Source organism: Bos grunniens, chromosome 5 (genome assembly GCF_055505025.1).
Source record: "Bos grunniens cultivar Pamir isolate PY7600 chromosome 5, Bosgru_T2T1.0, whole genome shotgun sequence".
Taxonomy (NCBI): domain Eukaryota; kingdom Metazoa; phylum Chordata; class Mammalia; order Artiodactyla; family Bovidae; genus Bos; species Bos grunniens.
This window is the reverse complement of record NC_141169.1, coordinates 27970739-27988278: the sequence shown is the minus strand read 5'-3', so window position 1 is coordinate 27988278 and position 17540 is coordinate 27970739. Positions and strand designations below refer to the sequence as shown.

The 17540-nt window shown below is 46.1% G+C and overlaps 1 protein-coding gene across 1 annotated transcript; it reads right to left on the bottom strand.

Annotated features, from left to right (window-relative positions):
• Nucleotides 1–4835: 4835 nt before the first annotated feature.
• Nucleotides 4836–10621, bottom strand: KRT1 (keratin 1). Its single transcript, XM_086403820.1, has 9 exons — nt 9984–10621; nt 8693–8907; nt 8320–8380; nt 7855–7950; nt 7520–7684; nt 7263–7388; nt 6489–6709; nt 5733–5767; nt 4836–5624 (listed from the first exon to the last, which is right to left on the bottom strand). The coding sequence occupies exons 1-9, from the start codon at nt 10560–10562 to the stop codon at nt 5302–5304; spliced, it is 1821 nt and encodes a 606-aa protein (XP_086259946.1). The 5' UTR covers nt 10563–10621; the 3' UTR covers nt 4836–5301.
• Nucleotides 10622–17540: the final 6919 nt, after the last annotated feature.

Genomic DNA, 17540 nt, shown 5'->3' with positions numbered 1-17540 from the left:
AAAGAAGTAACTCAGCATTTCTCCCCACCTGCTTGCTGCATTCTCTGTTATTATCCAAACCAGGAACATGGAACCACCCTCTACTCCTCCCTTGGCCTCACCCACCTCCCCAACCCATATCCAACCCATCACCAAGCCCTGATGATTCAATTCCTGACTACCTCTGGAATGCAGCTCCTCATCCTCATTTCTGGCCACTCTGCCACCTCTAAGGACTTGAGCTGAGATGCAAGCCTTGATTGTCTTTTGCCTGCACCTTTGGAATAATCCTCTAACAAGTCATCCTACCTTCAATATGGGCCCCTCCAATTGGGTCTGTGGAGAAGGAAATGGCAACCCACTCCAGTATTCTTGCCTGGAGAATTCCATGGATAGAGGAGTCTGAAGGCTATAATTGATGGGTTTGCAAAGAATTGGGCACAACTGAGCAACTATCACTCACACTCATTCAATCTGGTCTGAGTGATCCCTCTAAAACACCAATCTAACCATGTCACTCAATCATTAAATCCCTTTATTGTCTCTTCCTTATCTGTCACATCTTCTCCCCCAAAAAATATCTTTAAAAAATGACACTTCCACAAGTAGATCATCCATTGGCAGATCAAATTTCTTAGGGTAAACTCATGAAATCAATCCTGAATATTCATTGGAAGGACTGATGCTGAACCTGAAGCTCCAATACTTTGGCCACCTGATGTGAAGAGACCAGTCATTGGAAAAGACCCTGATGCTCGGAAAGATTGAGGACAGAAGGAGAAGGGGACGACAGAGGACAAGTTGGGTGGCTGGCATCACTGACTCAATGGATGTGTTTGAGCAAACTCCAGGAGACAGTGAAGGTCTCAGGAAGCCTGGTGTGCTGCAGTTCATGGGGTCACAAAGAGTCTGACACAATTTAGCAACTGAACAACAAAAATACTCAAGTACATGATAAACTGTGGTTCATGCTCAGTTCTTACAAGTAGCATAATGTAACCTCTTTTCTTCCCTTAGTAGGTTGTAATAAGCCGGTAGATCCCCAAACCCCATCTGAGAACTTCTGACCCCACCGTCTAGATCCTAGACTCTATTGAATGAGTACAAGGCCTTTCTTGATTGAATCTAACTCTTCACCCTCATTTATTGTCAGTAGTCTTATGATCCTTCAGATGTTCAATTATTTCAAGCAATTTTACTCTTTCTTGTCTTTGTCTTTGCTTGTACTCCTTCTACCCAGAGTGTCCTCTACCTTAAATGTCATTGTCTGTCTTGACCTTCCTTGTCTGCCTGAAAAATTCCTGTTTATCCTCTAAAACCCTGCCAGGCATCACTTGTTATCACTCTCACTTCTGTATGTACCATTTCCATACCTTGTGTGTGCTTCTATCATTGCGTGGGTTGTGTGCATCATAATGACACGCTGGCATACTTCTTATCACCCAAGCCTTTGAGGGCAAGAATCACGTCTCACTCATCAGAGTATTTCCAATGTTTGACTTGTCCCTGACATACAGTATGTGTGCAGGAACTATTTGTTGAACTGATCAGAATCTAGATTTTTTCCTTTGCTGTCCTTCTAGTATTAATGCATTTGAGTGCTTGACCATACTCATTTTAGTTCTTTCAGTTCAGTTCAGTTCAGTTCAGTTCATTTGCTCAGTCATGTTCGACTCTTTGCAACCCCATGGACTGCAGCATGCCTTTCTTCCCTGTCCATCACCAACTCCCGGAGCTTGCTCAAACTCAGGTCCATCGAGTCGGTGATGCCGTCAAACCATCTCATCTAATTATTTATTATATACTAACAGAGAGATTTCATATAGTCCTGTGACCTTAAAAGTTCTGATAAGTTTCACTGTAAATTGTAGTGGTTTCTGCTTCATGTCTGAACTTACCAAGAAAACCTAGGTTCAAAAGAAACAAGCAAGGGTATTTCCAATACTGACGTATGACTAAAGAAACTTGTATCTTAGAAAGAGATTAGGAAGTGTGTGCCAGAGTGCCAGAATACATCACTATTCACTCAACAGTGTCCCCAGAACTGTATCTGGTAATTTCAGAGGTCTGTTCTCCCATGGAGGAGAGGAAGCCAGCTCCCTCAAGGCCTTCCAACTCCCACTGTTCTAAATCCACGAGTACCAAGCCACCCCTTGTGACTAATTTAGTCTCCCAGGCATCTTGATAACAGGGTGGGGTGGCTCTGGTATTTCAGCCACTGAAAATACAGGTTTCCCACAAGCTAATACATAGATATCCTGGTTCATGTTTCCATCTCTTATATGTTTGGCCTATAAATACTAGGCCTCAGAACTAGATTCAACTTGGGTTCACTAACAAAACCAATGTTTTGTCCCTACAAGCTATCACTGTGTCACAGTGACCTTGTCAAGATACTTCTCCCCTTGGTGGCCCTGACAACCAACCATGTTCTTCTACTCTTTCGTCACTCCCTTTTAATTTCATTTAAATACTGTTTGACAAGCTCACAGTTCACAAAGCATTTCTATATTGTATATCTTATCCTCTTGATGTCTAGAGGCAAATGTTTTCACCCCCACTTCATCTACAAGACTCCTGAGGCTTGTAGAATGATCAAGTGACTTGTCCAAGGATCCACCTGTCCAGTAAGCTGTGGATTATCTTCCTTTGTCTGCCCCATAAATACCACAGTGGATTAAACCCAGGTTCTCTGAATCAAAGTTCTTTGCTCTTTCTATCCATCATAAAGCCTTCCTGACTCTCACATCAGTCAGACAGGAAGCAGCTCTGATGGAGAGGTGACCAGGAAGAAGGGATAGAGTCCACTGATAGACACTTAAATGATACTCATGTTGACCTATGCCCTCTTTATTCCCTTCAGCCCTCGCTAACACAGGAGCTAGAAACATTTTTCCTAATAGGAACCTAAGAAAGTTGATCCTCAGAAAACTGACAGACTTTTTCATGATTTCTTTTTTTTTCAGCTTTTGCTAGGAAGCTGATATTCCTTAGAACAAACATCTACTGAGTTATGTGGAGGCCAATAAGCAAGGTTACAACAACCTTGCTCATCACCTTACAACAATCACCATCATCACCTTCACCACCATTATCATTAAAACTCACTGAGGGCTTATTATATGCTAAGCCACGTTCATTCATCATCTCATTCTGTTCTCACAGTAATTTCCATGAGGAAGGCATTATTATCTCCATTTTAGAGATAATAAAACTGAGGTGTAGTGGGGTCTTTAAGTTACACATTATCACAGAGTTCGTTAATGGTGGTGGTTCAAACCCAAGAATATCTGATTCCAAACATTCATGCTTCTGGCCACTATGCTATCCCATTGTATTACTTTATAGCAGTGTGGGCTATATATCCACAAATGAACTTCTTACATTAAGCAGAACTTTGAATGGTGGCCTGAAAGAGAGACGAAATGAATGTCTAGTTCTCCATTACCACTCTTGGTTCTTGAACTCCCTATACCTAAGTCTGTATTCTGACTATAGTAGCTGTGGACCCCATGTTACTCACACTCCTCTCATTGTAGCCCAGCGGGACTCTAGCGGGGGGGCCTTCCCATGACAGAACCCTCCCCTAGGTCCTCAGCCTGCCTCTTGTTTGCAGAAAAACTTTAGCCTCCTCCTAGGCTAGCCTCCTAGCCCTTCCCCAGGTTCTAAAGATCAGTTTAGTTAGAGAAGTGAGAAAATGCAGAAACAAAGAAAACAGTCCAGCAAGAGAAAATAAGGCTAGTTTATCCATTAAACAAAGTCAAGGACCTTTAGTTCCTCCTCAAGGATTGTAGATAATACTCTGAGTCATATGCTTTGAACTGTTCTACAAATACTGAAATCCCCACCAAGTGGAAGTTTGACTGTGTGCTGACCACAAGCATGGAGATCCCACATCAGTTGGAACCAAAAGGTTAATGATATTGTCTCCCAATTACATCACCACCAACCAATCAGAAGAATGTCCACAAGCTGATCACATGCCCTGCAACCCTCTCCCTCAACCTGTCTTTAAGAACCTTTCCCTGAGAACTCAAACCAGGGCTCTGGGACAACCTAGAGGGGTGGGAAAAGGTAGGAGGGAGGTTTAAGAGGGAGGGGACATATGTATACCTATGGTTGATACATGTTGATGTATGGCAGAAACCAAAACAACATTGTAAAGCAATTATCCTTCAATTAAAAATAAATTAATTTAAGAAACTCCAAAACGTTCCCAATTTTGCTGTTGAGGGAGAGACTGCTTTGGGAAAGATCTCTGATATTCTCCTTACTTGCTGCAAGTAATAAATCCTTCCTTTTCCTGGAAAAAAAAAAAAAAGACCTTTCCCAGAAAGCCATCAGAGAGTCTGGACCTTTTGAGCATTAGTTCCCCAGACTCCTTGTTTGGTACCTACCGTAAACACTGTACTTTCCTTCATCATAACCTGGTGTCAGTACATGGGCTTTACTGCACAAGGGCAAGTGGACCCAAGTTTTCTTTGATAACATCATCACTGGCTATTTCACATAAACAATTGCTTTTCCAATCATACTTTCCCCCTTTCCAATGCCAGATTTCTCCTTCCCAACCTTCTTGGTTCACTGCCCTTTTCAAAAAAGCCCTCTCAGATGAGTAAAACCTGCTACCCTAGTCTCTATTTCTCATGACACCTTCACCCTCTGGGCAAGAATTTATTCTAGTTAAATGTTGAATGTTTCAAGTTCAGTGTTGTCTGACCAGCGTCCCCACCTCGCTCATGTTCATGTGCCCCAACCCCCCAACACACACACGCCATAGGGCTCCAGGGTCTTCTCCCCACAGAACACCCATCCAGGATGGACAGTGCTGTGAACAAAGGAGATGGAGACACAGAGAGGATTTCAAATGCAGTTTATTGCAGCAACACAGGAAACAGGGAGTTTAAGACCTCTCCACAAAAGACAACTGGCTTACACCTTATGTACAAAACCAAAGCAGCACAGAGCTTGCTGTGCGAGTTAGGATACTAAAGCTGTCCCAAGCTTGTGCTCTGTCCATGGCAAAGAAGCCGTGGGTCTGACCAGCTCTCCTCTGGCTGACTTAAGGAGGTGCTTTGAAATGTAATGTGTGTAGCAGTGATTGTTGAAGTGTTTCTTGGGCAGAGTACAGAGCAGGGTCCTAGCTGAGGGACTGAGATTGCCACTGATTTTAAAATTTTCTTTGGAAATCAGAGCAGAAAGGACAGAGCTAGGGAATAGGATAAGCCAGTGTAACTATAGATTTTTTTCCTCCAGTAAGGCACTCGGAAGCATATTTGGTAGTGATGGAGAGAGAAAGCTAATGGAGGAGAGAGGACCTCTTTATCTGGGCCCTCTGGAATAGCTGGTGGAAACAAACTTCACACTGGAACTGCCACCAGAGGTCTTGGTGCTGGATGCCCGACCTCCAGAGGAGATGAAGCTGCCTCCAGAGCTGCCACCGCCTCCTCCAGAGCCACCTCTACGGCTCCCACTGCTGCCTCCTCCAGAGCCATAGCTGCCACCACCTCTGGAGCCATAGCTGCTGCCACCTCCAGAGCCGTAGCCGCCGCCACCTCCAGAACTGTAGCCGCCGCCACCGGAGCTAAAACCAACACCTCCTCGGCCACCGCCGCCACTGATGCTGGTGTGACTGGTGCTCACAGCTGCAAGAGAACACTTCGTTATCATCAACTCCAACTCCCTTTCCAACTCAGCAAGACCAGCAAGCCCTGCACCCGAGAAGAAGCCCTGAGAAATCAGCTTGTACTTACAAACGCTCACGTTCGGGACACACTCTCCAGACATCCTGAAGGAGAAAGAAAAGCACAATACTCATGATGCGAGCTTCACAGACTGCCTCCCCAGGCCCTCTCAGCCATCTTTAAAGAGTCTTCCTACCTGGGAGTCCCCCAGTCTGCTTCATCTGAAACCTAATCCCATTCCCTCTGGCCTCCTGAACTCAGTCAGTTTTCTCAGCATCAGTACTAACAGGGCAAAACCTCCATGTAAATTAGACAAGGTAAATATGCCCACCACATCCAAAGACATTGGCTTTAGGTCAGATGACATTTGAGCCAGCCCAGGTATGGCTCAGACAGTAAAGAGTCTGCCTGAAAGTGGGAGACCCAGGTTCAATCCCTGGGTCAGGAAGATCCCCTGGAGAAGGAAATGGCAACCCACTTCAATACTCTTGCCTAGAAAATCCCATGGACCAAGGAGCCTGGTGGGCCCCAATCCATGGGGTTGCAAAGAGTTGGACATGACTGATGACCAATATACACACACACTCAGGTGAAGAATAAATTGCTCTCTCTCAAAGAGTTCAGAGAGATGCAACAGCCTTCAAAAAAAAAGCTTGGGACTCTGGCTCCCAAAGTGAAACCAAGCCCTTCCTCCTGTGCTGTGTGCTTTTCCTTTCCCCATACCCAGGACAAGTTGCAGTCACGTGATTGCATCTTCAACAGCAACCAGTGTCCAAGGGAGGAAGCACATAAGAAGTGGCCACCTGCCCAGGGTCCCTTCCTCACCTGCTTTCCTCTCCTTCCAGGAGGGTCCTATAGGTGGCAATCTCCACATCCAGGGCCAGCTTGGTGTTCATCAGTTCCTGGTAGTCGCGCAGCAGGCGGGCCATGTCCTCCTTGGCCTTCTGCAGGGCATCCTCCAGCTCATTCAGCTTGTTCTGGGCATCCTTAATGGCGTTCTCACCACGTTGCTCAGCATCACTAATGGCCTGTTGCAGCGAAGAGATCTGGAAAAGGAGAATCCAGCATATTATACACTCTCTGAATACCTAATTCCATCCTGGCCTTTCTGTCTCAGATTGATCTCTCCACCCTTGTAAGGCCAGTACTCTGGCTCCCAGAGAGTTACAGGACCTGCATTCACCTGTCTTGAGATAATACATCACTGTGTCAACTTCCTTAAATAAAGGTGATACAGCAGCCTCTCTGGGCCCTAAGTTGAGACTCTTTCACTGCTACAGACCTGACGTTCTTCCAGATGCCTACTCTCCTGGTTGCCTTTCCTCTCAGCCACCATTGTTTAAGTCTCACTTTGGGCCATGGGCTAGACCTCTCATGACCACTATATCTATTTCTTTACTAGGTCATTTTCGTAAATTTCCCCAAGGAGAACCTAGCGTCATGGCCAAACTCTAGAAACCATAGTCACCAAAGAACTAGAGATAACAATACAACCTTCATATGGACTGTAAGCCTCAAAATTAGGAACACATCCTCCAATAACCTGGACACCCCAACCCATTCCATATAACTGAGTAGTTGAAGGAGGAAGAAAAGTACCTGCTTCTTGACACTGTCAATCTCAGATCTAAGTCTTTGGATCACCCGATTCAACTCAGAAATCTCCACCTTTGTATTTTTCAAGCTGTCTCCATGTTGCCCAGCAGTGATCTGGAGCTCTTCATACTAAATGTGATAGATCAAGTCATTCAGAGGTGGCAGAATGCACCACGACTCATGCACACAAATGTTAGAGAAAAATCACGATAGCAAGAAAAGACATTTTAGGAAAACTGGACAGGCATCGGCCCATTCACCTTGGTCTGGTACAGGGCCTCAGCCTCAGCTTTGCTCCTCTGGGCAATCTCTTCATATTGGGCTTTGACTTCATCAATGATGCTGTTCAGGTCCAGATTGCGGTTGTTGTCCATGGAAAGGATAACATTGGTATCGCTGATATGAGTCTGCATCTGAGACAGCTCCTGCGAGGCATAACAGTTCAGTGACTTACCATGTTAAAACTAAAGAACAACTTGGGACAGGGAGAGGGTTTCAGGAGAAGAAAGGTATCTCTCTGTTCTTCTGAATAGAAGTGGGTTTGGGCTTAAAGGCTCTCCATTTCGGTAAACCTGGTTGAAACTAGAGAACTTACTGCTTGGTAGAGTGTTTTGTAGAAATCAATTTCCTGAAGCAAGTTGTCAAATTTGGCTTGAAGGTCCACCTTGGTGATGTAAGCAGCGTCCACATCCTGGAAGAACCACGAACATCATAAAGTCAGAGTCTTTTCAGGGTGAGTCCCTCTCACCTGCTAGGAGGGGATTTTCCAAGAGGTCTTCTTCATTTCTTTATCCCTAGACTGTCCCACCCCTTGGTATCACAAGTGATCTTGTCTGAGAACTGCCTCCTCACTCCAGGAAGTCCTGAGGGATCTGGAGAAGCAGAGTGTGTGGACAAGTCCAGGTCTGTGATAATTTCAGGCAGGGGGAATCTCTACCTCGGCTGTTCCTCAGGCCCACTAACTAATTCTCCACATTATGACCTCTTTCTGCTTACGTATTGGACATCCTCCACTCTTACTTATTTCAAATGTGATAGGCATCCTACAGAATTGTCTCACCTTCTTGATGCCCACAAACTCATTCTCTGCATTTGTCCGCTTGTTGATCTCATCCTCGTACCTGCAAGGAAATCAGAAGTGAGGAGGAGATTCGGGGAGGTGAGGCCCAACATTTAGCTTTTTAGACTAAAAATGGCATTGCCTGTCATTGTCCTTGCCTGTCATAACCAGCCTAAGACATCTTACCTTCTAAGCAATAAAACCACTGAACTATTACCAGCATCTGAGAAAACTAAGATTTCTGAAAATGCCAAATTGACTTCCCTCTAACCTATGAAAAGGTATTGTTACATGCTATTCGTAGTCTTAGCTTGCTACCTTTCAGAAATATTTTAGAACAAAAGCCAAGAGTAGCCCAGCCAGTAATCCTTACTTTCTCCTATAATCTTCCACCAGATCTTGCATGTTCTTCAATTCTGAATCCAGCCGAGACTGGTCGCTCTTCAGTTGGTCCACAGTCCTTCTAAGACGGCTGATGTATGCCTCAAAGAGGGGCTCTAAGCTGTAGGTCCTAGTGGAGGTGTTTATCTGCTGCAGCAGTTCCCATTTTGTTTGAAGCACCTGGTTCTGCTGCTCCAGGAATCTCACCTAAGAACACAGGACCCCATTACCCACTGGTACAGAAATAAGTCCTATGGCCACTGAGTACCAAGGCCTACCACAGAGCCAGGCCCAGCCACTTGGGAAAGAACTTCAATGCTTATTTTCCTAGCCATGGAAGAGGAAAAAAGTAGGAAGATGATGATCAAGTTAGCATCATCTTCATAACAAAACCCAACTCACTGTGAACTCAGTTTCTATGAGATTGAAAATGGCAATTAAAAGTTTCCATTGGAACTTTGGAAGGGAGTAGCTATCCAAATAGCAAAGCACATATAAAATTACTGCAATTATATTTTGAAACAGATACTTGATACTTAAGAGATTTACCTTCCTTTTTTCTTTTTTTTTTTTTTTTTTAGGTAGAGTACCATAAAAATTGTTTTGCTTTCCTTGAGCAAACATAGTTCAAAAGTATGTTGGGAAAATCCAAAAAGTGAATTCCAAATCTATTGTGTTGACATTATTGATGATCAAGTAAAAAATAATTTACATTCTTTTCTAGAGCAGATACTTGGAAATACAAGCACAAAAAGTCCCCCACCCTGGTCCAGTATGAATGGAAAATCCTCAGGGTGCGGTTCTCCTCTTCCGACAGCAAGAGATGCTTGACCTTGACTTACTGTACACTTTTGGCTACAATATCACCATGTGCTCTGTTTATACTCAAGTAAGTTCCTTTTTATGGTTAGGAAGGCCTTTCCAGAGCTCTGTTTGCATCCTAGAAGGTTGAATTAACCTCATTTCTATTATCTTTATTAAACATCTATGAGGCCAAATTCAGCTCAGGAGTTGAATTTAAAAAAAAAAAAAAAGCACTTCATGGTGAGGTCAAATTGACCTTCCTTTATGTGGACCACAGACCTTTTTGCCCAGGAGAGAAGTTAGTCACCAGAATCACTGCAAACATACTTCTAATGTATCTCCTGAAGACAACTCCACAAACTATCCTTTTAACCATCCAACCACAGAAACCTGAGGCTCAAACTCAAACATGCCTGGGCAGGGCCAATCCCACATGGAACAGGAGCAGCTGTCCTGGTGGACTGTGCCGATAGACTCACCTTGTCGATGAAGGAGGCAAACTGGTTGTTGAGGGACTTGATCTGCTCCCTTTCTCGACTCTTTATTTTTTGGATCTCAGGATCAATTTCCACATTGAGGGGTTGCAGAAGGCTCTGGTTGATGGTGACTTCCTGTATGCCACCAGGGCAGACAGGAAAACCGCCCCCACCAAAACCACCTCCGCCAAAACCACCACCCCCAAAGCCACCCCCAATGCCACCAACTCCAAAACCGCCTGCCCCAAAGCCACCACCACCGAAACCGCCACCCCCAAAGCCACCACCGCCATAACCGCCGCCATAACCACCACCGAAACCACCACGTCCACCTCCTCCGGCCACACTAATGGAGATGCTTTTGCTGCCACCAAGGTTAATGAGACTCCGACTTCCAAAACCACCACCAGCACCACCGCCACACACTCCACCAGAAAATCTCCCACCACCTCCGCCGCTGCGGCGCACAGAGCTGCTGGTGGACCTGCGCTGGTAGCTGACCACCCCTGCAGAGCCAGAGCTGAAGCCCCCTCCTCCACCGCCACAACGGTACCCGGACCTGGAGCTAAAGTGTCGGCTCATGTTGACGTGGGGAGAGAAGGAGCCACGTCAAGAGAAAGGAAAGAAGCTAACACTCCTCTACCTGGAGCACAGAGACTTCCCCTTATATACAGGCAGCCAGCTGGGCTTGGCCCTAGAGTCAGCGAGATGCAGCGCCTTTCCAAGGTTTGGCTCGCCTGCAGCCATACAAGATGTTTACGAGCCTCAACAGTATGATAAGCGCTACACACCTAGCTCTCAGCATGGCTCTGAAAGTTGCTGCACACGCAAGATCGCTCGTGTGGTAATCTTGTTATCAGGCAGAATCTCTCTCTGAGAGTTTGCGACTTAGGAAAATGGGACCCCACATCTGCCACCTGCTGCTTCCTGGTAGGATTTCATAACCTCCTGTCACAGAGATAGGGAAGTTCCCATTGCTGCCTTGCCCATGGAAGCTGCTCAGCCCATTCTCCTGGAGCCTGGCAGGTGCAGCTCCCCACACTTGAGTCTCAGAAGGAGCTCTTCAGCCCATTTCTGAGATCTCCCCTCCAAACCTCAGAGCTCAGCAAGTGCTGTCTTTAATAAGTGAGAAATTAAAAGAAGCTCTTTTATTAAATATAAACTTTATAGGTGGGCTGCATTAATGTCAGAGAAGTAGGAACTATCGTGGAACAGAATGGGTGGGTGGGTTTGTGCTCTGAAAGGACCAGAAAGGAGATGCTTGTTCTTTTCTAGCTTTCTGGCTTTTCCTTCTCCTCAGAGGTTGACCAGAGCAGGAACAGATCAAGGGCAGAATCAGCAAGGGAAAACAGGTGCACATGGATGGCATGCAAAGACCAGTCGAAAAACTATATGGCGGGAATTCCCTGGTGGTCCAGTGCTGAAAGCACAGGTTTAATCCCTGATCGGAAACTAATATCCTACAAGCCATAGGGTATGGCCAAACACACACACACACACACACACACAAGCATATGGAGAATGAGGTAAACACACAGATGCTATTTCATACATTCATAAAACAAAGGAGTGGCAGTGAGACTTGACGAGCGGTTCAGGACTCACACTAGACTGTAAGAAAAGATGGATGTAGATTTGGAAGAGAGAACAATGATGGAAGTCAGGAAAGCTGGCCTGAGAGGTTTAAATTGCTTCTGGACAACAGTAATGTCAATAGTAATAACATCAATAATAATAATGAGAGTAATTATAATGGCAAGCTAGAGCAAGAATAGCTAATTAATAATAATGTATCAATAACTGACCAGGTACCAGGACTGGTCTACATGTTGTTGTTGTTTAGTTACGAAGTTGTGTCCAACTCTTTTGCACCCCCCGTGTAACCCACCAGGCTCCTCTGTCCATGAGATTTCCCAGGCAAGAAGACTGGAGTAGGTTGCCATTTCCTTCTCCGGGGGTTTTTCCTGACCCAGGGATCAAACCCACATCTCCTGCATTGGCAGGTGGATTCTTTACCACTGAGTCACCAGGGAAGAGCTTTATATATATCAACTTTCAAGAAATGCTTTGAGATAGATGCTACTATGCTACCCATTTTTAAAATGAGTAAACTGAGACACAGAGGTTGGACAGCCTGCCAGGTTGACATAGATGGCAGACAGCATGGCTGGGATTGAACAGGGGATGCCAAGCTGCAGTGCACAAGATCCTAACCCACATGTTATATGACAGCACAGAAGCTGAATTCGGGGTGTGCTGCCCACTATGTGTAAAATCAGATAGTCTGGGAAGCCATTCCCTTGCAGAGAGCTCCAAGGGCAGAAGGCCTATTTTATCCCTTTGAGTCCATGGCTCCAGACACGTGCACGTGCTTGGAAAATGTTTCTCCAGTTTACTCTGAAAAGGGGAGACTCAGAATTCAGTAGGGATTTTGCTGCCAGTTCACTTCTGTTGCTCAATCGTGTCTGACTCTTTGCGACCCCATGGACTGCGGCATGCCAGACTTCCCTGTCCATCACCAACTCTCGGGGCTTGCTCAAACTCATGTCCATCGAGTCGGTGATCTGGATTTTGCTGCCATTCAGATGCAAAAGGACCCAGCATGCATTGCAGGGGTCAGGAAACAATCCCCAGGGGCCTTCCTGGAGAGCAGCCCTTGGTTAGTCTTAATGGCCAGTAGTGGCACTGGAATCTGGGAAGACCTGGACCCTACACAGACTTTCATTCTGACACTTCTTAGAAGCCAGGCATGCTCCTCACCCTGGAATGTAAACACAGAGTTGAAGACTCTGTGAGCAGTGGATTCTGACTTCAGCTGGCTTTAAGCTACCCTGAGTGGTATTGATCAGTCATAGACTTAAGTGTGAGGGCTCCACTGGGGAATACCAACTATGCAGGAGGGAGGTTGTCAGTGAAGACCATCTGGTCCCATCACCCTATGGTTATGAACCAGGACACCCTCTCCAGCCTGCTCCTCACCACTGTGCCTTTTCCATCCTCTTTTTCCACAGTTTCTGCCCTACACTCTCCTCCAGAAAGTGCCCCTCACCTCCCCAGTGCTCCCCTTCCCCTAATCTCCATGGCACTGTTGTCTCAGACTCTGTCCCAAAGCTACCATTCTTGAGCTGCTACACCAACCATCTCTTAAGGGAATGAGCAATCCAGATCTTGTCCCTCACTGGGAACGATGGGACTTGGGATGGTCTTGGCAGGGTGATACCTGTTGCCTAATCATCTTTTAACAGGCAATCAAAATCCTTTTAGTTCAGCACACTCCCTCATGAGACATATCACTGCATAATTGATTCCTTCTAGCAGTTTGGAGGGGTGTGCATATGTGTATGTGTGTGTGAGTGTGTGTGAGTGTGTGTGTGTTCATTCTTACCTCTGCCAGCCCACAGCTGATGTTTGCAGTGATCCATGCTTCCAACCTCAAACTAAGAAACTGACATAGAGAAGAATCAAAGAGGTGGATAGGCAAACAGTCCATAGACAATTCACAGAACCGCAAAACTTACACTAGCTGCTGCTAGAAGCAACAAGAAGGCATAAAATAACCATCAGCTTATATCTGCACCCTACACCTCACCAAGAACAGACTCAGAAGACACGATTCCCACAAGAGTCCTGAGAACTAGGCAGTCGTGCTGTGTTCAAGCCATTTTATGAAACACAAAACTGAGACTCAAGAGAGATTCAGCATCTTAAATACTCCAGCTTGGAAAAGACACATCTGGGACTAGAAGCTGAGTTTTCTGGTTCTGATTCAAGTGTTCTTCCTCTGAAACTAGAGAACAGCTCAAGGATGGGCTGGGGGAATTGGTTCCTGTAAATGAGTGGGAAGAGAATCACTCCAAGATGCCACCATCTAACCTGCCTATCAAAAAAGTGAGAAGGCAGACCCAGAGATGTCAAAACATTTTCCCAAGTCATACGGTCAATTCCTGGGAATCCTCCAATTTCTGAATCACTTCCATTCTCTTTTCACTGCTTACTTTTGAGGTCTCCTCAAATGACTAGAAACTGAAATGCTGCCTGGTAACCAAGTGTGTGTCCTACCGAGTCCCTAGGATGGTGATGAGCGTGTGGTGATATTAAAAAGCAAAGATGGGAGAAAGATAATAACCACAAGCCCTCATTTCTGGCTTATTTGCGTTCCCTGCATTTATAAAAGTAAAGGAAAGACGCAACCAGAAAGAAACACTAACCCTGACAGGTACCAGTCATGTGGTAGGAGCTACAATTCATTTAAAAATCACAAAAAGTTCATGTGGCAGGAGTTATTAGCCCCATTTTAAAGAAGGGAAATTATATAAATCTGTTGTATAGCACAGGGAGCTCAGCTTGGTGCTCTGTGATGACCTAGACGGGTGGGATGGGGTAGGAAGACAGAGGCTCAAGAGGGAGGAGATACGTGTGTATATACAGCAGACTCACTTTGCTGTACAATAGAAATTAACATAACGTAAAAGTATTATCTTCCAATTTTTTAAAAAAAGACATTTTATGTTCATAAAGATGTGCCCAGGTGGTAACTGACAAGGCCAGCTCATTAGACCCAAGTACATGCCTGCCTTCATCCACCCCATGGGTCTCTTCTTGCCATTGGCCTGCCTCTCCACCCGCATCACTTTCAGCTTTACCACCCTCTTACCAGGGCTCACACGTTGACCTTGCCGTTCGCTTGTTTTGCCCAGGCCAAATCCTCTTCTTCCCTTTTTCTCTGTAACACTCTATCTTCCAAGCCTACTTCTACTCTTCTCTGAAAGACCTTCAGGTTGCCTTGGCAACTGTCTTCAAACTCCTGCCCGTAGTCAAGATCTCAATTCTTCAGCATCTGGGCCTGAATATCTGTTTTTGGTCTAGCAGGCCTTGAAGACAGATGCCTATATTTCATCTGTTCCACTGAGCAGTGGACAGGCCCACTCCTCCAGGGAGTGTTCCTTGATCACTCAGCTGCTCCACTGGTTTCTTTTCCTAAGCTCAGTTGCTGCCAGATTCAAATGCATATTGATGTATCAGTTGGCTCATTTTCACTTGTGTGCATATGTGTTTGCTGTCTCCCAGTTGCTTTGTAAGCCTTCTGAAAGCAAGACTAAGTCCTCTGTGTCTTTGGGTACCTTCTCAGCCCCGTTCTTTCCCCAGCTTCCCACAGGATTTCCTGTCCCTGAGGGGTACTCCCAACAGTGCCAGACAGAATGCTGGAGCACCTCCAATCCCCAGGATCTTCACACACACTCCCCAGAACTGATCAATGAGATGAGGCTGTCACAGGCAGGCTGAGGGGAGAGGGAGGGGCAGTGTGGTGTTATTTTGAGAGCTTTTCGAGGGATGGGACTGAGAAAAGCGTCAAAGAGAGACATGCAATGACAAGCCACCCAGCCCTGTGGGACTCCACCAGGGACGTGGGAGAAGAAAATTTCAGGGCAGTGGGGAAAGCTAAAGCCTGGAAGGCCTAAAGGAAAATGACAGACAATGGGGAGGCGGGGTGAGATGTTGAAAGCCGACAGTCAGCAGAGAAAGGGCCAAGGCTCCTTACAGAGGAGACATGTGAAGAGCTAGGGGCAGCCTGTTCCAAGACTGACAGCAAAGGAGGCCCCCAGAAGTCACCCACTGGCAATGCTGGAGCAGAGCAGAGGTCAGAAAAGAGGAAGTTAAAGCTGAACATATGGAAGAAGAGAGGTAGAGATTGTCTTACTTTGAGGCACAGTCTACCTCCTGAATGTAAATTTCTAGCTCTGTGACCCTAGGCAGGTCACTTACCCTCTCTGATCTTGCTTTCCTCATCTATAAAATAGAGACTATATCTAACTTATAGGGAAACTGAAATGTAGTAAATGATAGAGAGAGGGAGCAGGGATTATCTCTCTCGCCTTCGCATTTGGAAGGACCTAGAAGGAGACATAATAATCAGGAAAAGCTTTGGAACAAGCCCCATGTTTCACTGAAAACAGTGAAAAGACCTGGAAAGGAAGTTCAAGTTCTTGAAATGAGGGCATCTTGTGGAAGGAAACCTAAGGGAATCATGGGGTCCATAAATCTGTAATAGGAAACTAGGGGCCCATCACTACAGAAAGGAACACTGAGTGCACCTGAGCTGAACGGAGTGAGACCAGGCTGGTAATAACCCTCCCTGTGGGATGCCTGCTTTGTTGGGCGGGGACGATCCCCGGGGCCGGGCACACTGAAACAGGCGTGGAAGCTGGGCCACATCACCGGAACACCCCTAAGAGCCCTTCAGGCATAGCACTGGGATGTTCAGAACAGATCCTCCAAGCTGGAGAAGCTCCCAGCATCCCAAGTTCCCAACTCAGCCTTGCAACGTAGCATTGATCAATCTGAAGACATACAATTTCTAGGACTGATCAGAGAGCTGATAAAAACCAGGGCGGTGGTTCTAACAAAAGAATGGGAGTTACACTGAGCTTGAAGAGGAACCATCAGAACCCTTGGCTTATAATTAGAAGACACCTCCTGGGCCAAAGGGCCGGTCACTGAGGGTGAGGCGACATTCTTGAGAGACTTCCTTAGACCAAAGACTTTCCCAGCCCAGAAACATACGCCTTGTCAGACAGAGTGAGAATTTTATTGAACCATGGTTGCTCCTCCTCTTCACCGTGTCTCAAGATCGAAATCTATGTAGATGAGTAGCTGGTGGAATTACATTTAGATTCCCAGAACTCCCTGCCCTGCCCCAGCCTCTCAGAGGGAGGGTCCGCTGGCACACTTTCCCTGGGAGTCTTGCTGCCCTGGGTGCCGTTCTCCCACCTGTCCACCCCTCTGCTGGTGGATGGATGGGTCTGCTCGGCACTCCCTCTGAGTAACTGCCTTGCAGGAATAGCATGGACCAGAAGCAGGGATGGCGCACGTTATGGCCCGTGGAAGGGACCGCATGTGATCTCCACATCACTTTCCCAGTGCCAGTGAGGGTCATCTGAGAGAATGTGTGTGAAAGCATTTTGTACATAGTAAAGGGCTGTGGACCCATTCATGTTTTTCACCAGGATGAGCTAAAGATGAGAGGCATTTGCTCCTGATGGGATCTCTCTTTATCTCTAACAGGAATAATGTTTGTAGCAGGAAACATCCTCTGGTCTCTTTTAGTGCCCAGCCCCATTGCTCAGCCCCAGAATATCACATGAAACTTCTCCTTAGAGTCCAAGATCCTTCCTTCTCCTTGGCCTTCACATCTCACTGCTTTGTGGAATCTCTGTTCCAAGAATCCTTGGATTCAGGCACATAGTTCCCTCCATCTGCCCCCCGGTCTTCCATGATGGGGATGGTCAGGGCTTCTGAAAAGAAAAGGCAGGGCCATGCTTTCTGAGTCAATCCCAACTCCTGTCCAGAAGGAGAAGTATGGGAAAGATGGCCTCTGGTTGGCCTTGTGTATTTTTTCCAGAGCCAATTTGGATTCCTTAAGAACATCATACACATCCTACACATGTGCATGATCCCAGGGATAATCAAATCCACACCCTGAAATAGGTCTGGTGATGCCAGAAAACAGTCCTGGTTAGAGAGCTCTTGACCTCTCCATGACTTGGTCCTTCCTTGGCATCT

Coding starts and splice junctions, on each gene's coding strand:
- KRT1 (XM_086403820.1), bottom strand. CDS start 10,562: ATGAGCCGACACTTTAGCTCCAGGTCCGGGTACCGTTGTGGCGGTGGA. Junction 7,389..7,519: donor AGGCCCTGTACCAGACCAAG/GTGAATGGGCCG, acceptor TATCACATTTAG/TATGAAGAGCTCCAGATCAC. Junction 5,768..6,488: donor CTGGAAGGAGAGGAAAGCAG/GTGAGGAAGGGA, acceptor TTTCTCCTTCAG/GATGTCTGGAGAGTGTGTCC.